This window comes from Poecile atricapillus, chromosome 12 (genome assembly GCF_030490865.1).
Source record: "Poecile atricapillus isolate bPoeAtr1 chromosome 12, bPoeAtr1.hap1, whole genome shotgun sequence".
Lineage (NCBI taxonomy): Eukaryota > Metazoa > Chordata > Aves > Passeriformes > Paridae > Poecile > Poecile atricapillus.
The window spans coordinates 14,706,965-14,732,961 of NC_081260.1; the positions used below are offsets into that span (position 1 = coordinate 14,706,965).

The 25,997-nt window shown below is 52.9% G+C and overlaps 1 protein-coding gene across 1 annotated transcript in view; it reads right to left on the reverse strand.

The window, feature by feature from the left end:
* The window catches only part of EFNB1 (ephrin B1), a 47,383-nt gene extending 39,103 nt beyond the window's left edge, over nt 1-8,280 (reverse strand). The window contains exon 1 of the mRNA XM_058847741.1: nt 8,047-8,280. Within this exon, the coding sequence (XP_058703724.1) occupies nt 8,047-8,162 (116 nt within the window). The 5' untranslated portion in view covers nt 8,163-8,280. The remainder of the gene's footprint in view (nt 1-8,046) is intronic.
* Between the last annotated feature and the right edge of the window lie 17,717 nt (nt 8,281-25,997).

A 25,997-nucleotide genomic window follows, 5' to 3' on the forward strand; every position in this document is an offset into this window, starting at 1 on the left:
CTTGAGGGGCCTCTAGAAAGCAGAAATCTGTGGGGCTGAGGGTGCTCCATGTCCACATTGGCCAGGATGAGGAAGATGGGATGAACACATGGAGCAGACACTCGCTTGAAGCTCTCCATGCAACGGGAGCTCATCCTGGTTTGCTCACAATCCTCGAGAGAACACATGGAACAAAGAGGAATTGCTGCTCCCCAACTGCAGGGGATGATCAGCAGATAAGGGTTCTCTCTGGGAACACCACCAGACTGGACCCATGCTTGCTCCAACCTGGAGCGAGGCCGGGCCCCACGGCCACTCCAGCTCGGCTTTTCTGCTCTGAAGTTCTCGGCCACACATCTGAAGAAAGCGGCAGCAGCGAACAACAGAGCGAGAGCAAGCAACACAAATCCCTGGGATAATGAGCCCGGAGGAGGGAGACGGTGGGCTCTGTCTGAGGAGGGAGCCGTGCTTTTATTGGAGAGGCCTAAAAGGGCTATAAATCCTCAGATTCAAAGGCGAACTCAAGCTCTTTCAAGTCGGAGGAAGGCCTGGGATGTGTCAGCTGGGAGGACTAACCACGCCGCGTCCCCTGCTGAAGTGGCCTCTTCAGCAAAGCCGCGGAGCAGCCCGGGATATTACACCCAGATCCTTTCCATATGCTCCCGGCCGGCCGCGGGCAGGGCATGCCGGCATCCCTGCCGGCACCGGACCCACCCGACCCCCCGCACAGGGACACCGGCCACCCTGCCTTCGTGGGTGAGTGCCTTTGCACCCGTTCCCCTTCCAAACCCCACTGAGGATCTGCCCCCCGAAATCCCAGTGGGAGCAGGGGGCTGCGTCCCTCCCTCTCGCGTTTGGCCGCGATACTACAGCAAGCCCAGACAAAGAGCGCGGAGCCCAGGACCAGCACATCCCTGCATCCCTCCGCATCCCGAGGCTGCCAGCCCTGCCTGCCAACCCACACACCAGGCCATGCTCCCACATTTCAGAAATCCATTAAAAGGGAAAAATCGGTGGCAAAGGAGACGGCGCCGAGCCTCAGCCCCGTGCAAGCGACCGCAGACACTTCCCAGCCTAATGAGAAGGAAAACATGGACACACTCTGGGATCAATGAGGAGTGGCGTAAGGGGTTTTATAGATCATAAGCCATGAAAACGCACTTTGCTTTTCCCAAAGTATCTACTTGGAAGAGGTGGGATGGCAAAAGCCAGGCAGGGCAGCTGGTACACAGGGCTGGGCTCATCCTGGCAGGATGTCAGGGGCAAGGAAAGGGATTGCCGGGAAGTGGGACGTTCCTGTCCCATCACCAGCAGTGACACAAGCCTGGGTGCCAGCAAAACCAGCCAGGAACCCCAGCTAGGGAGGACATCCACTCCAGGGCTTTGAACTTCTCAAACTACAGCCTGAATGTGCTCGGACAGAAGAAACTGGGACAGCTTGTGTGGCATCTCCCAAGTTTCTCACCCCAGCACCTCCATGCTGGCACCAGCAAGGGCCAATCCACATGAAACCAGGTGACTCCAAGCTTCTCACCACAGCCCAGCCCCAGCAGACATGGCACACGTGGATCTCTGTGCAGGCACAGCACCACAGAGGGATAGAGCCTTTGAAAAACACCGAGGGGAGTTCATGGCTGGACACCAACCAAACCCCTGGCTCTGCCCTCACACAGCCCCCCTGGAAAAGCCCAGTCCCATGGCCTCAGAAAGGGCAAGCACTCCACCTGGGAAGGGCCGGCTGCGGGTAGGAAAAGGTTATTCCCGAGCAGCCGAGACAGGGTTATAAATAGCTGGCATTTTTGAAGTGCAGCTGCTCTGCTCAGCTCAGCTCGGCCGGGGCAGCACTGCCACGCCGGCACCTGAGCCGGCTCGGATCCCACCCGGGGGCTCCGGCAGGGAGAGCTCACAGAGAAGCCACTGCTCACTGGAACACCATGAGCAACCCCCCAAACCTGTCCCCTCATCCTCCAGGGAGGAGGGACTGGAGGCCCCCGAGCTGCGCTCCGGGGATCGCCCGCAGCCTCCACTCTGGCTCCAGCAGAACCTGCTCCACAGAAGGGCAGGGGCCAGGAAAACCCCACCGTGTGCACAAATCCAGCCTCACCAAGCAGGACGCTTAGCCCCAGCTTGTCCAACTCCCCTGGGACCAAGCCTGGACAGGCTAGGGGAGCCAGGAGTGGCAGGATTCCAAGGCTCAGCCATGAGCAGAGCATTGGGGCTCCAACCAGAGATGGGATCCTGAGATTCCATGAGCCAAGCGCTGCTGCTTCAACGAGAGACAGGATTCCAAGGCTCCAGCACAGCCATGGGCTGAGCTCTAATGCTCCAACCGGAGATGGAATCCAGAGGTTCCAGCACAGCCCTGAGCAGATCAGCAGAGTTCCAAAAACAGACAGGATCCTGAAGCTCCGGCACAGCCATGAGCTGGTGATCAAGCAAGAGACAACCCACAAGGGGCAAGAAAACCCCTCCCGAAGGATGTCAGGAGTACCCCAACCTTCTCCACGAGAGCAGGACCACCGCCACCATCCCTCCTGCTCTCCAGAGCAGGATTTTCTACCACACCACCCGATCCAGAGCAAGGGATGAGAAGGAGAAAAGCATCGGGAAAGAGCAGCAAGGAGCTGGGCTCTCCCTCAGCCCTGCACAACAAAAGCCCCACAGCCGGACCGCGCATTCCTGCCCAGATGTGACGCCGCGATAGCGCTGAGCGAGTCCTGCTCCTGCTCCCCGATCCCAGCAATCATTAATTAGAGACAGAACGGAATCAGCTTTGTTTCTCCCCACCCTATTCCAGCTGCCAGACTCCAAGTAGCATGTGCTACTGATCGCTCCAAGATGTTTTCCCACCGGAGTCCAGCACTCCTTGGGCAGACAGGATTCCCAGCAGCACGGCCACCGCTGTGCTGAGGACAGGGTGCCCTGCCACAGGGGCAGCGAGCACAAAGCTATGGGAAAGCCGGGGGGAAGCTGGGACACACAAATCCTACAGGGAAACAAGGGATCATCCCCACTGCTAAGCCTCTGGTTTACAGGGGACAATCCAAACAGCTCCTGACGGACGTCATGCAAGGACTACTCGTGCACTCCGGCTCTTTGCAACCCCCAAGATCCCTAAAAACACGGACAGGGCTCAGGGGGGACCCGTGAGCCCCCAGTGAAGCTGTTTGGGGGCACCCCTAAACACCCTGTGAGGCTGCTCAAGGAACCCCCAGCCCACCTGGCTGCACCACCAAGGGTACACAGGCACATCCAACCCAGCCACATCCATCCCTTCCATGATAAGGATTCAAGGGAACAGCTTGATCCCAAAGCGACACAGGAGCTCAGGTGCAGTGGAAGGTGGCAGCTCCCACCAGCCCCCTGCCAGCCCATCCCAGTCAGAAATAGCACAGAAGCCCCATGGAAGCCCCATCCAGCCCCACTGCCAGGCAGATCCAAGGAGCTGCAGCAGCTGTTTTGCTCCGGAGAAAGCTCAGGCTCCTTTTACAATCAATCAGCCACCCCATCACAGCTCTTTTTTTCTTTTAAAGGAAGCAGTTAAATCCATTTTATGGAATCCAGCGGTATTTACCCGGCTACTGCAAGAGCCGCAGCCCTGCCTTCCCTTTTTTTTTTTAATTTAAGTTAATGAAGTCATTCCCAAACGACCTGCAAGGAGCCCTGGGTGCTCCTTTCCCCCACCCCGGCACAGGGAGAGGGGGAACGCCTCTGGTGAAAGTGGGCTGGGCACAAGGGGTCCGCCTTGTGGGGAGCAGGAGCTGGGAGGGCACCCAGCAAAGGGTCCCCCCCCATTCCAAACTCCAACTGGAAAGCAGGCTGTCCAGGCTCGCTTTGCCCAAGCCAGCCTTCGGAGGTGAAGCAAAGCCCTGGAAAGGCCAAAGTGTGCATGGGAGCTATGGGATTATTGATGGGAACACACAATCATAAATCCTGGAATGGTTTAGGTTGGGAGGAGACCTTAAAGCCCATCCAGCCCCACCCCTGCCATGGGCAGGGACACCTTCCCCTATCCCAGGTTGCTCCAAGCCCCATCCAGCCTGGCCTCAGACACTTTCAGGGATGGGGCAGCCACAGCTTCTCTGGGCAGCTTGTGCCAAGGCCTCCCCACCCTCACAGCCAAGAATTTCTTCCCAATATCCAACTCAAACTTCCCATCTTTTTAGTTTAAAGCCATTCCCCACTTCTCAGCCTCAAGAAAGGGGAGTCTCTACAAGCCAGAAATTACTTTCAATAAAAAATAAGCAGCGAGTTTTCCCTATTTCCCAAATCCTGACACCACGAAGCGCCTCCTGCATCCACAGCTCCTGTAATTCCATTCCATCTGCTCCGACAAGTGCGAGCCCCCCGCTCCAGGCCAGCCTTTCCCCTCGGAAACAGCCTTCCCGCAAGCACTTTGTCCCTCGTAAAACGGCATTAAAAGAGGCAAAGATCTGCCAGGCTTCAACCCCAGTGCTGATGGAATTCCATGGGACACCATCATGTCATTAAAGGCAGAATAAAAATACCACGAAGGATTAGACTTTTGTCTGGGGTTTTTTTTTTCCTCTTCCCCTCACCTTTTTTTTTCTTAAATAAATGCATTTATTTGGTTTTTAACAAGTTCGGAGCTCAGCAAAACTTTCTGGAAGGGGAAAGGGAAAAGCAGAGGCGAAAGGAGCCGTTCTCCGGAGCTGCGTGGATGATGTGTCCCATTTCCCCCACCTCCTTATTAAAATACTTTCTGGGGAGGCGAATTCCAGCCTGAAATGAATTTTCCAAACCATATTTTATTAGGAATGCTTCCCTTTAACGGTCGGTACAGGAGCCCACCAGGGTCAATATTTCTCCCAAATTACAGCCAAGGGAGTTGAGAAAGGATTTAGCCAGAATTCCTCCGGCAATTCCCGGCTGTCCAAGGAGAGCACGCTCCCACCGACCCCCGGCTGCGCAGCAAAGGGGACGAGTAAATCCCAGAAGCACTTTCCCTAAAGCCCCCCTTGGACACGATGGAATAAATTAAAGCCATATTGCCACTCCAAGCCCCCTTCCAAAGGGCTCTGCAGACATCTCAGGGAAAGCTCACTCAGAGGGTGAGCTCATCCCAAGCACAGGTTTGAGACAATTATCACTTTTTCCAACAAAACCATTCCTACACCTATTTTTTTTTCCCTTTCAAGACCCAGCATCCTCACAGCGGGAAGTGGGTGATGATTTCACCGCTGGCTTTGGGACACACACCCAGGAGCCAACCTGGGCTTCCCAACCCAGCACACAGCTTAAGCCTGACTTAACTCGATTAGGAAATGATTCCATCTCTCGGATGTGTTATCAGCATCCCTCTGATAACACCAGGAGCCCCAGACCTGATGGTAGAGCTGGAGCCCACAGCTCCCAGCTGCCCAGAAAGGGCAGGAAAATATTTTCCTTATTTACTGCAATCGTGCTGAGGCCGGCCGGGCCCGGAGCCCCATGCTTGCTCCTCAGATCCGTTGGAAAATTCCACTTAGCCATGTTATTTTTAAAGGCTTTAGCTCTCTTTACTCTAAAAACATGAGTTAAAGCTCGGCAGAGTGGGATGGGGGCTGGCACAGCTCTGGCATTGCCCCAGGAAGGGGCTTGGAAGCCCGAGTACAGTGGTGAAGGGTTTTGATGGATCTTGCTGGAAGATAATCCCAATCCAACCAAGAGCATGAGTTTTCTCCCAACTGGAGCTGGACTTTGCCCAGCACACAAATCCCCGGACTGGTTTCCTCAACTGGGTTTGCCAGGAGCGGCCGTGAGGAGGCTCAGCCCGATGCCACGCAGCCGGCAAAGCTTGGAGCTGGGAAAGAAAGAGACGGATCCCAAAGACGGATCCCGGACGTGAGGATCCGGGGTCACTCCACAGGGGCACAGACTGGAGGCATCCGAGTGGGATCACGGCCGAGCCCCAAAAGTCCCCACTGAGGTAAAACACTTGCATGGGTTTTGCCCGTGCATGTCCTGGAAGAGCCATTCCTGGGTGGAAACGCCGACATTTTGGGCGCTTCCCACTCTCTCCGGTCCCTGTGGGGATACAGGGATGGGGAAGCACCCACAGGAGTAGCCCCACATGGGATGGCACATTCCCAGAAAGCTGTGTCCAGGGCGGACAACCTCCGAGCTCCAAATCTGCAGAGAACCGAGAGCAGACAACCCCCAAACTCGAAATTCCCGGAGAATGGAGAGTGGGCAATCACAGAGCTCCAAACTGGGGGAGAACTGGGGGGTGGAAAAGCACCAAGCTCCAAACTGGGAGAAAACTGAGGGTGGAAAAGCACCAAGCTCCAAACTGGGGGAGAACTGCGGGCAGACAAACACTAAAATCTGAATTTGGGGAGAAGAGAGAGTGGGCAACCAACGAGCTCCAAACTGGGAGAAAACTGGAAGCAGACAAACTCTGAGCTCTGAACTGCGGAAAACCAAGGGTGGACAACCCCAGTCCCTGAATTCAGGGGGAACTGAGAGCGGGCAACCACCAAGATCCGAACTAGGGCTAAACTGAATCCAGACAACCTCTGAGACCTGAATTACACGTGAACCAAAGGCAGAAACCGCTGAGCTCCAAAAACTGGGAGCAGATAGCCACCAAGCTCCCAGTTTGGGAAAACCAAGGAACCCCTCAAGCTCTCCCTGGACACCTCACCAGGGAGGAACATCTCCAAGGCCACCACTCCAGGACTCAGTGGGAAGTCCTGGAGTGTCACCCCTGTGCCAGCCAACGGCCACGGCCTCCTCCCAACTTCCCAATCCTCAGCAGCTTAAGGAAAACCCAGGATAAGGAAGGGAAGAGGGGTGACATGGCATCCTCCACCACCAAGCCGGAGCCACCTCCACCTCCAGCTGCCTTTTCCCAAATAAAATCTCTGTTTTCTGGAACCAATTTGCCTGCCCCTCGCCAAGCTCACGAATCCAGCGGGCAATTCCCGAGGGAAGAGGCTCTCTCTGCTCCCAACCAACTGACACAACTCCCAAAGAAACGAAAAGGAAAAACACACCGAGGAGAACGAAGTGACGGAGCCGCCGTCCCGGCGCTTCCAGAGCTGGGGACACCCAAAGTGTGCCCGCAAAGTTCCTTTTTCCCCACCAAGAAACCAAGGAAGTAAACATTTAGTTGGAATACGTGTCCAGGCAGGAAGGTTGTCCAAATTGTTTCGGTTCTTTCCAACCCTCAAAAACTCTTTGGATTATTTTTGGGTTATTTTTTGCCTCGGGAAGTGTAGTGGGGGAAAAAAAAAACCAAAAACAACAAAAGCAGGCTAAAAGCAGGAATTTTTTGAAGGGAGAAAGGGGTAAGATAAATAAACATTCCATGATCTACAAGATAAAGCTGAGGAAGGGCCACCGACCCATCCAGACCACCAGCCCCGGCATAGGGGCGACCAAACACCCCCCACTCCTCCTCCTCCTGGCCCCTCATATTGCTCCTGCACGCCAGCCGCGTCCACATCCACAGATTTATATAGAAAAATATAAATTTATAGAATTTAGGTGTCTGTATAGGCGGAGCAGCCCCACCGCCCGCTTTGTTCGGACCCAGCCCGAGGTGGGGGCGGAACGAATCCCCTCGCCTTCCTCCGCGGCTGATTTCGGATGAGAAAACCCAGGGAAAAAAAAATTAAAAAAAAGGTTATAAATCCAAACGCTGGGGGGAAGCGGCGATCCGGGGTAAAAAACAAAAAACAAAAAAAAAAAAAAACAACACTGAGACGTGAAAAATTAAAAAAAAAAATTAAAAATCAAGAAACAAAACGTGGTTTTCAAAAATAAAAACGGATTTCAAGAGAAGAAAAGCTGCGAGAAGAAAAAGCATAGTTAAAAACGGAGGGGAAAAAAGGGAAGGAGGGTTTTTTTTTTTTTTGGTACGAAAAGCAGCGCGGCGCCGCGGGTCCGTCCTCAGCCGGGGGTCGCTCCGTCCGCCGCCCGCAGCCTCCAGGAGCGATTTTTCCTTAAAAACCTCGCTGTTTCCGTTAAATTCGCATTTAGAACGCGGTTTCGGTGCCTTTTTCCCCGCAGGGGGTGCGAGGCGCGTCCCTCCCGACCCCCCCCTTCTCTCGCCGCACGTACTTGGGGTTCGCGGAGCTCCACGACACCGGCTCCAGGCTCTTGGCGAGCGGCGCGGCGAGGCGGCACAGGGCCAGCAGGACACCCAGCAGCCACCGCCCGCCGCGGGGCCGCGCCATCGTCCCTCGGCGGCGGGACGGGCCGGGCGTCAGGCGCCCATCACGCTCCGCCGCCGCCTCCTCCCGCTCCGCTCCCCACCCGCCGCCTCCGCCCGCCCCGCACCGACTGAGGCGCCGCCCGCCGCGGCAGCCGCTCTACCCCTCCGCGCAGGCAGCGGCGCGGACAGCCCGGACGGGCGGCCAATGGCTGAGCGGAGCGGGGGGGGCCTTGCGGGTGGGCACGCCCATTGTGGGTTCCTAAGGGGAGCGCAGAGGATTTGTGCTTTTTTTTATGCCCCCCCCGGTTACCGGCCGTTGCTACCGGGTTACCGGGGGGCGGATTCAGAGGGGACAGAGTTGGGGACGAGCTGGAAGAGCTCCGGTATGGGTGTCCCACCGGCCTGTCTCCATCCCCGTCAAGCCCGTCACCCCCCCCGCTGCGCGCCGCGCTTGGCCTCGCCCGCCCCTTCAGCCGCGATCCTACAGCGCCCCCCAGCGGACGCCGCCGGCTACGCCCGAAGCGGGACGAAACCGAAATATTCCATAAAATCCATGGATTGGGAGGGGTTTAAAGAGGTTTGACCGGTCTGGGACTTTCATTCCAGCGGATTGGAGGGTATTAAAATTTTTAATTTTAAAAATATATTATTTTTTTCTATTTTTTTTTTTTGTCCAGGGTTTTTCAAAGGTTTTATTCATTTTTTCCCCAATTTTTAAAAAAGATTTTCCACTTCTTTGATGTTTGGGAGGGTCTCTTAAAGATTTTTAAATATTAATATTACTGCTTTTGAAGGTTTCTTTAAAGATGTTTCAATATTTTAGGACTTTTTTCGAGGGTTTTAAAAAAAATATTTTACATTTTGGGGAATTTTTTTGAGGATTTTTCAGTTTTATTAACTTTTTTCAGGCCTTTTAAAGATTTTTCAATTTTTTACTTTTTTGAGAATTTTTTAAGTAATTTCTGACTTTTGTGACTTCGTTTAAAGATTTTTTTTTTCTAATCTTTTGGACTTTTTAAAGCATTTTTAAAAATATTTTTCCTTTTCCCATTTTTTTTTAAGACTTGGGGTTTCATTGACTTTTGTACACGGTATTAAATTTTTTCTCACATTTTTTTAAGCTCTTTTAAAGTTTTCCCTTTTTTATGTGTTTTCTCAGTTTTCTGATTTTTTATTATTTTGAAGTTTTTGATTTTTTTTTTTAAGTCTTCTGAACTTTTTTGAACTTCTTTTTTTAAATTTATTTTTCATTTTCAGAATTGTTTGGAGCTTTTCTTATTAATTTTCTTTTTAAACTTTTTTAAATGTTCTTCTTTTTTTGAGGGGTTTTGAGGTTCTTTAAAGTTTTTATTTCAAGTATATATTTTATTTCAATTTTTATTTCAATTGGATTTTTTTATTCCTGTGGCATTTTATTTTTAATGTGTTTTGGAATTTTTGGAGTTTTTGTAATTTGTTAATATTTTCTTAGTTGGGCCATGGGGAGGGAGGAGCCAAAATCCAGAATTAATTTTCTTCCTATTAAAAAAATCTTTGGAGTCACTCTACTTTCTATTACAGGCAAAATAATAAACCCCTTTGGAGTTGGTTTAATTTCTATTAATAAAATAAAAACAAAATAAAATAAACTCCCCCTCCCCTGTTCACTTTTTATGAAGGAAATTCACAAAAAAAACCTCAAGTCAGTTCCTTTCTGTTACAAAAATAAACCAACAAATTTTGGCGTCGCTTTCATTTGTGTAGAGAAAATTGAAAAACAAACAAAAAAGTCACTTTGGAGAACAAAAATAAACCAAACCCCCCTGAGTCCCTTCGGTTTTTATTAAAATAATTCAAATTAAAGCTCAAAAATTAAAAAAAAAAAAGGCGGAGTCAGTTCCATTTCTATTGAGAAAATTATTAAAAAAATTATACAATCAGGGTCAAATTGGCTCCATATAAATAAAATCTATTAAAAACTCAAGGTTTTAAACCTGATTTTTCTTCCTTTTCCATGAAAACCCCGAGTTGGGGATGGCACGTGGGGTGTGGGGGCTCCCTGGGCACAGGGAGCAGCGGGATTCAGGCTCTTCGGAGCCAAAAGAGAGGGAAATACCTGAGGAAGGAGTAGAAAAAACATCCAAAAATGTGATTTTTTAATAGATTTGAGTGCCTGGCTGTCTCCTGGGAGAGGGGCCTTGGATCCCTGCCCGCTCCTTTCCCATTCCCTGCCCATTCTTTCTTTCTTTCCCTGCCCATTCCTGGGTCTCTCTGCCTATTCCTTTCTCTCTCCTTTCCCATTCCTGCTCTCCCTACCCGTCCCCTGCCCTCTCCCTGCCCATTCCTGCCTCTTCCTGCCTGCTCCTGGCTCTCCCTGCCTTCTCCCTACCCACTCCCTGCCCATTCCCTGCCCTCTCCCTGCTCATTCCCTGCCCATTCCCTGCTTGTTCTTTGCTTTTCCTGCCCATTCCCTGCCTGTTCCCTGACTGTTCCTTGCTCTCCCTGTCCATTCCCTGCCCATTCCCTGCCCGTTCCTGCTCACTCCCTGCCCATTCCCTGCTTGTTCCTTGCTCTCCGTGCCCATTCCCTGTCCATTCCTTATCCATTCCCTGCCTGTTCCTGCTCATTCCGTGTCCATTCCCTGCCTGTTCCTGCTCATTCCGTGTCCATTCCCTGCCTGTTCCTGCTCATTCCGTGTCCATTCCCTGCCCGTTCCTGCTCATTCCCTGCCCATTCCCTGCCCGTTCCCTGCTCATTCCGTGTCCATTCCCTGCCTGTTCCTGCCCGTTCCCTGCTTGTTCCTTGCTCTCCGTGCCCATTCCCTGTCCATTCCTTATCCATTCCCTGCCTGTTCCTGCTCATTCCGTGTCCATTCCCTGCCTGTTCCTGCTCATTCCGTGTCCATTCCCTGCCTGTTCCTGCTCATTCCGTGTCCATTCCCTGCCTGTTCCTGCTCATTCCGTGTCCATTCCCTGCCTGTTCCTGCTCATTCCGTGTCCATTCCCTGCCCGTTCCCTGCTCATTCCGTGTCCATTCCCTGCCTGTTCCTTGCTCTCCCTGCCCGTTCCCTGCCCGTTCCCGCTCTCCTGCCCCTCCATCCCTGCCGATGACATCAGGCCTTGTTGCCATGGCGATGCCGCTCTCCCGGCACAGGCTCAGGTGGGGATCCGGAGCTCGGGAATCCTTTGGAAAAGAGGATGATGACCCCACAGCTCCCCTGTGCCCACCCACCCACCCACCCCGCACTGCCAGGAGGGCTCAGGATCCCTTCAGGATCACTTTGGGAACACTTTGGGATCAGCCCCCGTGGCCTCGCCCCAGTGGGGACCAGTTTGGTGCTGTGGGGGATGTGGATCCTTGGGATGAGGGAAAGGAGCAGGTGAGCCAGGCACGAGCTTCCAAAGGTCACCACTTTATGGAGAATTCCACAGCACAGCCGGGAAAAAACCCGGATTGTGACCTCTGCCCACTCTGGAATGTGTCAGCGACACCAAACACTCGTAAGGGAGAGGCCCTGTGGAACGGGAACAGGTCCCATCCAGGGCAGTGGGACACCTTGGAGAGCTGGGACAATGGGAAAACTCCTTGACAGCCCTCCTGGAGTTGTCCCACAGCAGGAAACACCTGCCCCGGGAAGTGGAGCTCCTGATTTTCCCACCCATCCACCTGGTGACCAACCAGGACCATTCCTTGGATGGTTTTGGGGGGAAAAAAACCCAATAAATTGAATGGGAATTGGTTCCTTGCCTCAGGTGCACCATGACACCAGGATCTGGGCTGGGCTCCAAGTGGGAGAAGGAAGGGATCCATATCCCAGGGGGCTCTGAGCAGGTCCAGGGGCCAACAAACCCCATCCAACCCCAAAATTCCAGGCATGGTGGATCATCCTTGTGTTTCCATAAGGAGTTACTGGGATTTCCATCTCCCTTCCCTTTTCCTGCCCTGCCCTGGCATTCCTGGAGCTGGCATGCACATTCCCACGTGGATGTCACGAGTTTTGGGGGACTCAGCTCCCACACAGCTCCATCCTGGGGTTCTGCTCCAGTCTCCCATTCCATGAGGGATCCCAGAGCCACCCACAGACCTGGTGCTCCCCAGAGTCCTCACGTGCAAACGGTGAGGGACAAGAAAGGGCATTGATGAATTTCCAAATTCTTCAACTTTCTGGAGCCCAGGAGACGCCTCGTGCCCTACCCATGCCCTCTTCCCACACATCCCACTGTGCCCTTCCCACCCCGTGTGGATTCTGGATTTTTGGCTTCCCTCACCTCCCTAAAACCTCATTAAAACAACATTTTTGGGGATGATCTGGGCAATTTTCCCCAACCTGTTCCGTTCTAAAAAGACTGGACTGTTGATACCCGGCATCATTCCCAAAATTCCCGGCTCTCCCATCTCCCTCCCTGCTGGCAGAGCCTCTCCGAGCCCAATCAGCCCCTCATCAAGTGATGAGCTGCAGCCCAATGTATTCCACAGCCACTTCACATTTAAATTACCTGAGAAATTTCCGAGCAGGGAAAAAAAAAAAAAAAAAAAAGAAAAGAAAAAAGAAAAATTCGGCTGAACACCAGGAAAAAGTGCTTAGTGCAGAAATCCGGGGGATGGTTCCCCCAGGAAAGCGCTGGAGTTATTTAAAACTCACCTAAATAAAACATCGGTGGGGAATAAACTTCTCTCATCCCACAGGCACCGTGGGACCAGGGAGATATTCCCCCTAAGTGTTTTCTAGGATGAAAGGGATGAGATCCCACCGGGCTGGCACGTGTATCCCCAACACCCCGGCAGAGGCACAGCCCCTCTCCCTGGAAAATGCTTTTCCAAGGAACCCTGCACAGAAGGGGCCAAAATTCATGATTAACTCAAATCTCCATAAAACAAAAACGAAAACACACACAAAAATAAACCCAAAAAAAACAACAACAAAAAAAAATCCCAGGGATTTTTGTTTTTAAGGAGACATCCAAAGAGCCTTGTACCCATGGAATAAGAGCCAGGCAGGCAGGATGGGTGCCAGGGAAGCAGAGAAATCAGAGCATCAAAACCAGCAATGAAGGTGATGTCAAGGGTTTGCCTTTCCCGTGATTTATCCCATCATTCCCGCGCTCAGGCTCCGGGAATCTTGCACCTTCTGCAGATGTGCTGCCTGATTAAAATGATGCAACATTTTTGCTGGCTGTGTCATAGGATTTCAATTATAAAAAGCCCCATTTTCCACCTGGAAATCCGGGCGCTTCCCACCTGCCCCGAAGGGAGAGGGAAAGGGGGAGCTGGGGGTGTTTAATCCATCGGGAAAGGATAGAACAGGGAAATGCAGCAGCACGAGGCCATGGGGCTCCAGAGGAACATTTTATGGGGCTGAGAAGTCGCTGCATAATAGGCTGGGGAAGGAAGTATTAAAATCTTTAACCGGTTTTCAGAGCCGCGATAATTAAGGTGTTGCAAGCTACAATTGCCTGGAAAAAAAAAAAAAACCAAAGGCAAGGAATAAGATTTTTATCGCTTGCAGAAGTGGCCACTCATGGATTTGGGGTTTAAAAAAAAAATTAAGAAGGATAAAACCTGCAAGGAAGGGAAAAATTCAAAGGTGGCTGAAACAGGGTTGGGCTGGAGATGGAAAGTGGGAGCTGGGGGAGCAGCTGTCGGCACTGGGGAGTCAGGGAAGCATTGTCTGGAGTCCAGCCCTTTAATCAGGAGCTTTAATGGAACTGGAGTAGAGGTTTAATCCTAGACATCCTCACTGGAGCAGCTCCCTTTCCCCCAGACCTCTGCGAGGGGAGGAATATTGGCTTCAATGAATGAGGCCACAGAAATGGGTGAAAAAGGCTGAATTCCCTCCTGGCTCTGCCTTCCCGCTGCTCTCTGGAACAGGACACATCATTCCACATCTCCAGCAAATCCATGACTTTGGCTGTGCCCTGGGAAAGAGCAGAGTGGGACTGAGGGCTGGCAAAGGAGAGGGAAAAAAAAACCACAAGAAAAATCCCTGGCAGGCAGCTGTTGCCACCTTAAACATGGGGAGAGGGCAACAGAGGGGTCCTGAGCATCCTGATATTCCCAGAAAACCTGGGAACGCACCCTAAAAACCCCACCAGAAGTGAATCACCTCACTCTTGTAAGAACAAAGGTGACGGGTGAGACGTGCCAGGGAGCTGCCTCTAACTCCTTGACCATTATTGTGGAAAATGCCTCAAATTGGATGGAGAAGGAGCAGCCCTGAACGGCACAGTGGGAGATTACACGAGGAATATGGTGGGAAAAGAAATATATATATATATATATATATATATATATATATATATATATATATATATATGTATATGTGTGTGGGGGTATATATATGTGTGTGTATATATATAAAAATATATATAAATATATATATATGAAATTTTGTAAATAGATATGTAGGTATATATGTATTAGTACATATTTATATGAGGGTATATATGTATTTTATATATGTATAAATAAATTATCTATTATTACATATAATATATATATGTAGTATAGGAAATTTTGTGGTTTAATATATTATATATGCATATTTTAGATATAAAATAGATACAAAATATTTATATACATACATATATATTATATTTATCTATATATTTATATTATCTCCATAATATATGGAGAATATCCAAGGGGACACTGCCTGGGCCATTCCTTAACATCTGTCTTAATGACCTGCAAAAGGCACCACCAGCTCGTTAATGACCTGGCAGGGAAGATAAGCAGCTTTTCCATGGAATTCTCGCCGCTATCCCGGTGTGCGGGGCCGGCCGTCCTTCCCCAGGCAGGGAGACATGAAAGGGGCCTAAATAGCCAGAAAGGAGCACAGGAAACGCCATGATTTTGTTAGCGGGGGAAAAAAAAATAAATCTAATCGGGTCTATCTGGGGCGAGTGATTAAAAAGTTGTTGGAGCGGGAGAGCGGCAGCGGCACCTCGGGAAAATCCGCGGGGTTTAATATGCAGCTATGCCGGAGTTCTCCTCATCCACCTCTCCCAGGGAAAACACAAAGTGCATTTTCAGGTCAGCGAGCCGGAGGAAGAAGGAGAAGCCCCAAAAAGGAGCAGAAGCTGGAGGAATGCTGTGTAAACCGAGATTTTCAAACACATGGATCTGTTTTCTTTGGAGCAGCAGCGGCCGGGGGAAGTCGCAACTGCAGACAAAGCTCCCGCAGGGTTTGAACACCAAAGGAAAAGCGGTGGAGGATGGCAGAGGAGCAGGAGGTGACCTGGGGCTGTGTCCTATCCCAGGGGAAGTGCCGAGAGCCCGGGGCTGTGCCGGGACACGCGGCTGCTGATGGATGCGCCCGAGGCATCGCCGCTCCCAGGGCTCTTCCCTCGCCTGTCGTGGCCTCTGCTCCTTGGTCGGGGTGGAAAATCCAAGTGTTGGATCAGATCTGCAGTGCCCAGAGTCAGACCCGCTATTCCCAGGGCCGGATCTTCCATTCCCAGCGCCACACCTGCCGTCCCCAGGGCCAGACCTACCATTCCCAGGACCAGACCTTCCATCCCTATGATGAGATCATTCCAGTGTCGCAATTTCCATCCTCAGTGTCACAACTTCCCTCCCCATGGTCAAGCTCACCATCCTCAGGGCCAGCCCTGCCATTCCCAGGGTCACAGCTTCCATCCCAAATGTCAGACCCGTCCCCCAGTGCCATCCTTAGGGTCACACCTTCCATTCCTAAGGTCAGACCTTCCATCCCCAGGATCAGACTTCCCATGTCCAGGTCAAACCTGCCATTCCCAGGGTCACACCTGCCTTCTCCAGTGTCCCATCTCCCATCCCCAGGGTCACACCTGACACAAAGTGTCGGGGCTGATCCTCAGTGTCCCACCTGCCACCCCCGGTGTCCCACGTGCCATCCCCAGGATCAGAGCCAGCACCCTGGTGTGACAGCAGGTTCCCGCCAGCGGGCTGCAGGGGGCTGGGGAATGCCGTGTGTGGCCACATGGGCACGGTGCTGCTGTAAGAATGACCCGGAGGGAGAGGGCTTGGATGGGCTGAGCTCCTCTCCCAGCTCCCCAGCAGCCCCCCGGGGCAGGGTCCCGCGGAGCTCCCGGCACGTCCCCACCCGCGAGCCCCGAACGAGCCGGTGATCTCACGTGAATGAGCTCAGAGCTGGCTGCGTCCTGCCAGGATTTACATGGGAGGCTCCAGAGAGTCTGTGTGTACTCACAAGCCTCCCGCCGAGAGCCACAGCTCTCCCCGAGGGGAGGAGGAGCGGGGCTCCCTTTCCTGCTTCCCCACCCTGCCCTGCCAGCTCCGGCTCCTGGCAGCCCGCCTGCTCCGGGCGGCCCGTGCTGCTTCCCGGGCAGCTGCGGCAGCCGGGACAGGGAGATCCAGCCCCTCTGGACTCCTCACTGCTGCGCTCCTGCATCCCTGCATCCCTGCGATCCCGAATCCACGTGGCTCTGCATCCCTGCATCCTCGGTCCTGCAGCCCTGCAATCCTGTATCCCTGTGCCCCTGCATCCCTGCATCCCCTGCATTCCCACACCCAGAACATCTGCATCCCTGCACTCTTCCCATCACCCCTGTGCCCCTGTTTCCCTGCTTCCCTGAATCCTGCAATCCCCTGCATCCCCTCACCCTACACCCCTGCATTCCCTGCCACCCTGCACCTTACATCCCAACGCCACTGCATCCCTGCATCCTCACATTCCCACACCCCATCCCGACACCCAGGAGGGGATCCCAGTATCCCACAGAGCACAAGGCTTTATTATCCTCCCATTTAGGCGGATCGTGGCTCCGTGATTCCCGCTGCAGGTTTTGGGGATGCAGCCCCGTGGTGCTGCTGACGGCTCCCGTTGTGGAGCAGGACGGGCTGAAAGGCAGAAGAGGAAAGTGGAGAAATTCCGTTTTATCTCTCAGCAATCGCAAAAAGGGATAAACTGAACATCCTGAGCAGTTGCAGTGCTGCTTTTGTGGGGCTGGTAATTTGTGACAGCGAAGATCACTGGAAATATCTTAATTAATGTTTATTTTGATGGCTGTGTAGGTTTGGGGTGACGTGTCCCTGAGTCTGGAATGGGGAGGGGGGCAGGGTGGCAGGGGGAAAAAAAAAGCAGATTTTTTTTGACTTGCTGCCCAGAACCACAAAAATGCCTTTTAAAGCGTCCCTCCCTCGCCCGAACAGGCTCGTCGGGAGCAGAGCTCATGGAAAGAGGAGAGATAGAGAGATAGAGACTCAGAGGAAGGAGGTGAGGGGCAAAGACATGGGAAGGAGACAGACAAACACACACGGAGCAATTTGCATGGTTTATGAGTCTTTGATTCCAGCCCATTTACAACCTGGGCGCTCACACCCCGGTGGGAAGTTGGGAGATTACTGTACTTACCCTCGACTTCGCTTCACATCTTTATCGAGGGATCTCTCTCGCCTCCAGCCAGACTTTAACGAGCTGCAGCTACGGCAGGGACCGGCCCCGTGCGGCCGAGCCCCTTCCCCGCCTGCTCCCGCAGCCATTCCCGGTTCCAGCTGCCATTCCCGGCTCCAGGGACATCCTGGTGATCCACCCCTCTGCGGGCCAAGGGACATCTCTGAGAGCCAAAGGACATCCCTGCTCTCCTTTTTTCCCCCACCAGCTTCAGACATGCGTAAAAGAATTTCTGGGATCAGACCAGGCAGTTTTGGGTTTGGAACAATGGAAAGAGACTCCAAACCCGGAGTATTTGGTTCCAGAGATGCAGGAGCTCCTGCCCTGCCAGCATCCCATTCTCCCAATTCCTTCTCATATACCACCTCATTCTTCTCCCCTTTTTTTGCCATTTTCCTCCTCTTTGAGCCATTTTCCATCTGCTTTTCCACTGAAAAAACCTGAATTCCAGGGAAAGGGGATGGCTGGTGGAATTACCGGATACAGTGGAAAAAAACGCGTGACCCACAGCTTTTTGTTCCTTTGATATTTGAGATCCCAACATCCAGCTCCAGAGTAACTTCTAGAAAATTCGTTGGGGGAAAGGTCTTTCCCACCACGAAAAGATGAAGCAATCTGGGGTGAATTCCAAGCCCTGAGTGAATCCTACATCCCACCGAGAACCCCCGGGCACGCCAAGAGCTCTGGTGCTGGGTTCCTGATCGCCCTCTCTTCCCACCTCTCCCGTGATCCCAATTAGCTCCGAGGAAACACAAGCAGCCCCTCTCCCAATGCCCTTTCCAGGGTGCTTTCTCGGGATGAATGCTATGATCTGCCTCCATCACTCAGGGCAAACCTGGCATTCATCTCCCGTTCCCCGACCCCTGAGCACACCAAGGGGTGATCAAGGGAAGTTTTCCCGCAGTGTTTTGGCTCCTTTTCGCTGCTGGATTTCCCCCAGGTGCTCGGGATTCTTTTTTTCGCTCGGAGTTTGACACCCACACGCGTGGGGCCGTGCCAGGAGGGGCAGGGGCAGCTCTCCCTGCCTGGCAGGGGCGTCGTGCCCGGGCTGGGCCGGCGGAGCCTCGGGAGCCGCTCCCTCCCTTGGCTGCGACCCCCGGGACCGTTTCCATTCCATAATTGGGCAAATCTTTTCCTATCAGATCTCAGCGCAAGTGTCTACAAGCCTTGCCCGAATAATAAGGAATATTCAAGGAAAACCTGGTGCTTTTTCTCATCTCCTTTTTGCCAGGAATCTGGTTTTTTAGGATAGCGGCTGCAGCGCAGGCAGGGACAGCTCCCGCATGACTATTCATGGGCAATCTTCGGGGATTTGCTTAAACTCAAAGCAGATTTGGAGGAAAAATAGGGAACCTGGAAGCCTTTGCTGATGACTCCTCGCGGTAACTCCACTCGGCACCACGGGAAGCTTCTCCGCTCCCTCTTTCAGCTTGTTTTTATTGAGGTGTTTTTCCCTTCCTCCCCCTGACGTTATTTAAATCTTGTTCCTTAATAAGTCTACAACTAAAAGCAATTAAGGAGCTCAGTAAGCAGCATCCATTTCAGCGCTGCCTCCAAGGCATGTCCAGCACCGGTAAACCCTGCCTGGAGGCGCGGAGAGCATCGGGAGAGCCCGATGGGTGCCCGGCTGTGTGAAACCTCCCACCGTGGGGGGCACAGGGGGTCCCTGCCACCCCCACCCCAGCCATCCCATCCTCCCAGGGGCTCCCAGGCCTTTTCCTCAGAGGGCAGATGATTTGGGGGCCCTGCCCGCAAGGCCCTTCACCTAAAGGTGTTGCTACACTGATAAACGATGCTTAAAATAAAATAAAGAGAGAAAACGCGTGTTTTCCTTTTCCGGGAGCAACAAGATCAAAGCAGTTCTGAGGCAGATGATAATTCCTGGCAGTAACCACCCACAGGAGATAAGGGGGATGGAGGGGGTCCTCAGAGAGACACGCTCAGAAATGCAGGTGACAGACACAGAGAGGGCTTTGGCTTTTAAAAGAGACATCGGGCTTTGCCATCAGGGCAGCCCAAACCCAACCCACACTGTCCAAAAATGCCCTGCCCCGTCCTCCCCCTGCCAAAGCCTCGGTACCTCCGTGGGCAGCAGCCGCAGCCACGGCCGGTGCCCACACACCCTCGGCAGCCCACGGAAAGCCCTTCCTGCCAAAGCTCCTTCCCTCTCTCCCTGACAAAGGGCTCTTGCCTCCAGCTCAGGGGCAGCAAACACGGAGCCAGGCGAGGTAACCTCTTCCCACAGCATTTTAATGAAGAAAACACCCACGGAGATGCAAACGCGGCCGCAGCTCGCTGCCTGCCCATCCTTCCTCCACCTGGGCTCGTCCTCCTCCCAGCTGGGATGGAGCAGGGCTGTGCTGAGCCACCCGCTGCCTCTGCCCCAGCGTTCCGGGGTGGACTGGCCGGGAAGGGCATCCCAAACCCCGCGGCACGGGATGCTCAGGGAGCAGGGCACTGCCAGGGGGGGCAGCGGGCACGGCCCGGAGGGGAGCGGGCAGCAGCGCCCAGGAAGGGAGGAGGGAATCTGCATAAATTACAGGAGGCAATTTTAACCTCATTTTCTAATCCCTGGCACGCTGCCCCGGGAGGAGAACGGCGAAGAGGGGAGGGTTTAGCCCATCAGAGGTGAGAACAGAGGAGAGACCACGCTGAGGGCGGCACATCCCTAATTCCCAGTAGGAATCAGTATCCTTGATGGGGATAAGCCAATGCCAAGCTTCCAGCAACAGGGCTGGGCACACCTGGCAGGACCAGCCTGTGCCTGGAGCCTGCTCAGCCCCAGGGGCCCCAGCACCCCCCCGAGGCTGATCCCCGGAGTGGGGACCTGGGAGGGGGGAATTCTGCCCTGCTCAGGTGAGACCCCACCTGCAGAGCTGCCTCCAGCCCTGGGCTCCCAGCACAGCAAGGACCTGGAGCTGCTCTGAGAGTCCAGAGGAGGCCACGGAGCTGCTCCGAGGGCTGGAGCCCCTCTGGAGCCTGGCTGGGAGAGCTGGAGGTGCTCACCTGGAGAAGAGAAGGCTCCAGGGAGATCTCAGAGCTCCTTCCAGTGCCTGAAGGTTGCCCAGAAAAGCCGTGGCTGCCCCCAGATCCCTGGAAATGTTCCAGGCCATGTCAGATGAGGCTCAGAGCAACCTGGGATAGTGAAAGGTGTCCCTGCCCATGGCAGGGGTGGGACAAGGTGGAATTTAGGGTGATTTTCAATCCAGACCATGCTGTGATTCCATGATTATTTCCTGTGTGTGTGGCTCCAGCTCCTGAGGACTCTGAGATGGAGACCTGGCTGGAAGGACTGTAAACAGGAGGTGGGGAAGGTGCTGCCTCTGATGTAATCCTGCTGATCCCTGGGAACCACCAGCATCTTCCCACATCTCCCTTGGCCTTGGGAGCCCAGCTCAGCTCACCCCACCACCCCTCCAGACGGGTACATCTGACTTGTCCTCAAATCCAGCCAGCAGCTCCGAGTATTGTCCATAAAATAAACTTAAAAAGAGCCCAAGAATGATTTATTGAAATGTTCCCATTTTCACTGGAAACACAAAGGAATGATCCTCCCAGAAATGTGGCTCGCAGCTGGGAATTTTTTAACTAAAAAGTACGAAATGTGTGCAAACGAGAGACAGTTTTGGGTGAAAAACCAAAAATGCAACTTGAGAGCCCAAACATCTGTTGGAAAACCATTCCCAAAGTTCGGAAAGGCACCACCAGCAAACCCCACAAAGGCTGCAAGCAGAGGGAAGGGCCATGAGCAAGTCAAGCCTTCCCAGGTGGGCACGGGTCCTGCATCCTCAGGAAGGGCATCGTCTCCCCCTCTGAATTTTTGGGTTTTTATGGAGAAGCTGGGCTGTGGGAGCACTGCCCCGGGACTCCCAGCAGAGCAGCCCAGAAGGGTGAGGCTCGTGCCTGTCAAAACATTTCAGAATAATCGTCATAAAGCACGGCCAGATCAAAACAAGTTAAAACGGAGCCGCCAAGGTCTGGTCACCTCATAAACCACAGATAAGGCCAGCAAGGCTTCGCCAGAGCAGGTTTGATCTTCCTCCCTTCCTGTATCTCTTCCATAAACATTTTGGGGAGCCGCAGGAGAAGAGTCTTATTGATGAAGTCCCAAAACTAACATCCTATGGATGCTGGGAATTATCCCACGCCTCATCCTCGCTGTGCGGGGCAGCGCCAACCCCAGTGGATCCTGCCAGCCCTGCAGAGCCTGCCCCAAGGACTCCTCTGTTTACTTTAAACCGATTCCCATCAAACTCCTCACTCAAGAAGGGAGAAAAATTGGGTCAAAAGAGGCCCTTTGGCCGCCCCCTTCCTCCAAATTGTCCGACCATGGCAGGTGTTGGCCGAAGGAGCCAGGACCGTCAGCAGCACCTCAAGAGCTTTTGTCAAGTCCAAAGAGCTTCTCCCAAATCCCTCTCTACCTTCTGCTGCTCTTGTGCTGCTGCATTGAGGATGTCCAGGGAAGGGAATGGAGCTGGGGAAGGGTCTGGAGCACCAGAAGTGGCTGAAGGAGATGGAGGGGCTCAGTCTGGAGAAAAGGAGGCTCAGGAGGGACCTTCTGGCTCTGCACAGCTCCCTGACAGGAGGGGACAGCCAGGGGGATTGGGCTCTGCTCCCAGGGAACAAGGACAGGAGGAGAGGGAATGGCCCAAGCTGCTCCAGGTGAGGTTTAGTTGGACATTAGGGAATTTTAGGGAAAATTTCTCATGGAAAGGGTTGTCCAGCCCTGACCCAGGGGTGGAGTCCCCATCCCTGGAGGGATTTAAAAGCCATGTGGATGTGGCACTTGGGGATGTGGGTCAGTGGTGGCCTTGGCAGTGCTGGGCATGTTTGGGCTCCACAGCCCCAGAGGGCTTCTGTAATTCTCAGGGTCATCCCTCCTGCCCCAGCAGCTGAAGGTGTCCATGAACTCCCAGGTCACTCTGCTCATGCACTGCCTGGGATAGAGACCTGCCAAGTCTCCAGCTTCAGGTGCTCCAGGAGAAAAGTGGGATGAGCACCGAGCCCTGGCAGTCCTGGGGCTGGTCTGTCCACACCAGCCATGATGCAATTGAGGCTTGGAGCAGAGAAGTTGCAATATTTGGGGTTTCTAAAAGGTCTCTGCAAGGTCACTCAGCTGAGGCTGGTGAGGCAAGAGCAGCCCTGGGGTAAATGCGAATGTTAATCCCTGGTTAAGGATGGCAGGACTTGAGGAACAGCCTGTTTATGCAGGAGAGAGATCTTTCAACAAAGTCCCACAGGAGCTTGGCCAGAAACCTCCTCTGGTGCCCCCCAAAATGATCCAGGAGAGGGAAGAGCACAGCCAAGCACTTCAGAGCAGCTCCAAATTACTCCTGGAACTGAGGAATTGCGGGGGAATGGAATGATCGTATGGAACAGAGCAATAAAATGGCAGATGAACTTCCCTGCTCATAATTGCAGAGTAATGAACATGAAAAGCTTTTCCCCCATCCGGACACGCGCAGCGGCTCCGTATCAGCAATTACTGGGATTTAACGAGATCTCAGAGACGCTGCCGAGCCCCTTTGAAGGCCTCCTTTCAATGATTAGCAAGAGTCAAAAAAGGCAAGTGGAATATTAAGAACTCTTGGAGCAAGGAAAGAGAACAAAAGGGGAAATGTCCTTTTTTTTTTTTCCTTCATCTGTTGCCTCTCAGCTCTGATGGATCCATGCCAGGGAATGAGGAGATGGTGGGGAAAGCATCACTTTGACCCAGGATTTGGGATAATACCCGTGTGGAGAGAGTTAAAATGAACCAGGAAAAAGGGGAAAAAGATGCAAAGAAAATTATAGAGGTTTGGAATGGGAAAATTGACAACGGGATCCTTGGATAATGGATTTGATGCTTTTCCTGCCAAGTGGCTTCATGGAGCTGTGGGAATTGTCACTGGTGGAGACTTCTCAGCACCCTGAGATCAGGATGCAGGGTCAGCTCTGCATCCCTGAGAAAAACAGGATCAGCTCCAGGCAAATCCTGCCTGACCCGGGATGGAAAGGGAAGAGGATCAGGGTGGGCACCACTTCCTTCACCTGGAACCTCCTGGGAAATCCCTGGAGCTTTCTAGGGATCCACAGCACAACAGTCCCTAGGGTTTTGTCCTGTGGATTTGGGGATGGCATGTTCCTCTTAAATCCTTCAGCCTTTCTTGCAACACCAAGGCTTCCTAGGAATTTCATATGATTTGTGTCTAGAACATTTCCAGGAATGTTCAAGGGCTTCGTAAGATTTCTCCAATCTGAAATATTTCAAGGAATGCCCTAGAGCTTCCCTGACTTTCCTCCACCTAGAAACTTCCCCAGAATCTTCCATTTTTCCAGCGAGTTTTCTCTCCTTCGGAAGTTTTCTGGCATTTCCTTATCAGCAACCTGTCTAGGAGCATCCCAATGAATTCCAGGACTCCCACAAGGGCTCTCAAGAAATTCTTCAGTCTAGGATATGAGTATGAAATCCTCCAAACACTTTTGAGAAATTTCTCCATCCAGAAAACCTCAGCCAAGGACTTTTCTCAGACTCTTCTGCCTTTTTCTAGAAATTCCTCAGATGAGGAATTCTAAGAATTTTCCTGGTGATTTAAAAAAAAATAAATTCATTGTGCTTAGCAGGACTTTTTCCTTTGCACTTCATGATGCTTCAAGGAATTTCCCAAATGATTTTTTTCTTTTTTTTTTTTTTTTTTTAAGGAATTCAACCCTGCTTTGTGAGAGTTTTCCCAAGTGCTCTGATTTTTGCAGCACATCCATGGAATACCAAAAGAGGAGCCATTCCTCACCAGCCCCGAGCAGGACTGTGGACTGTGGGGCAGCTTGGGCTCACCTGGGATCTCTCTGCAACATCCCTGGAGACATCCAGAGTGAACAGCCCATTCCAAGCTCCCTGTTGGATCCAGGGATCTGTCACTGCCACACCAAGAGCTGGATTTGGGATGTGATCCACGCTTCTGGCCCTTCCCTCATCCATCGCCGCCAGTCAGCAGGGAACACACAGTCTGCAGGCTTGGGGTGTGGCAGCTGACACAGCCACATGTGGCCAGATGTGAGGAGAGAAGGAAAAACACAAAGCTGGGAGAGAGGCAGGATAAACCCAGATTGTTCTGGGATAACTCCTGGACACGCTGGCGGCTCCTGCTGTGGACTGTGGGTTCACCAGGGTCAGCTGAGGTGCCTGAAGATGCTCCTCAACCTCTTGGATGGTCTGGAAACTCAGTTCCTGGTTCAAAGAACTCAAAGAACCTTTGAACCAAATATCACCTTGCGCTGGGGGCTCCAGAAGGAGCATCAGGAAGGGTCCAAGGCCAGGCTGGATGGAGCTTGGAGCAGCCTGGGCTGGTGGAGCAAGATTATCTTTAAGGCTCCTTCCATCCCAGACCATTCTGTGATTCCATCATCTCCCAGGGAATCCTCAGGTTGCTGTGGGGTCTCCAATTTTCCTGGTGTGGGTGATCCATGGAAAGGAGGAGTGGGGCGTGCTGAGGGGACAACGCTCCCCTGAACGGACCCGTGGGTGCTCCAGGTGCCCTTTGTGGGCACAGAGGAGAAGATCTGAGGAAAGCAGGGACTGCGCCCCCAGAAGAACTTTGGGAACCCCCCCAGAACACCGTTCCCCCCCCAGCCACCCTGCCCAGGGTGACTCAGGGTGGGGTGGACACACCTGGTCTGCAAATATTGTCTGAAATGCATCAGCCCAGGCCGAGTTTGCTCTGTTTATCTCCTGGAATTATTTATTTCCTACCTGTCCATGGGCTGCTGGGGACTGTCACCACTGGGCCGTGGCCACGGCTGTGTTGACTTTGGCACAGGGAAGGAGAGCCTGGGCCAAGCTGGGCAGCAGCACCTGGAGAGGAGGAACTGGGAGAATGCAGGGCAGGGAGAGCTGGGGCTGCTGGGCTGTGGGAAGAGCACCTGGGCACGTGCAAGGAACAAGATGTGGAAGTCAGTCCTGGAAATTGGTCCTGCAGCTCCATCTTGCAGGAACTTGGGGTGTGATGCCCCTGGAGCACCAGCAGAACCAAGGGCTGGGGGAGCAGAAGGGGCCTCTCCTCCTGCTCTGGCATAATTCCATGGCCAACGGGGTCACAGTGATCCCAAAAGGGTGGGTGGGTCAAACATCAGGATTTCTCTGGGCAAAGCAGCCCCAGTGCCCACCTGCCTCCTCCTCCTCCTCTCCTGCCTCTGGACCTGCATCTGGGCTCTCTGCAATGTCCTGGATTGCAAAATAGCCCAAAAGTTCCCAAAAGAAGCTCTGGCTCTCTGATCCCACAGAAGAGCCACCGTCCCATGCTCCAGCTGTCACCTGACACAGGGACACGGGTGAGGGGTGACAGAGGGACGGGGTCAGGCAGAGGAACCACCCTGGAGGCACCCAGTTGTGTAAGAGGCAGCTTAGAGAGGAACTGGAGGATTTGGATCCTGTTTCTTGCTTAACTCCCTGATATCTGATCCCTGGGCAGGAAGAGAGGATTCTTCTGCCCCCGTCAGAAGGGATTTAAG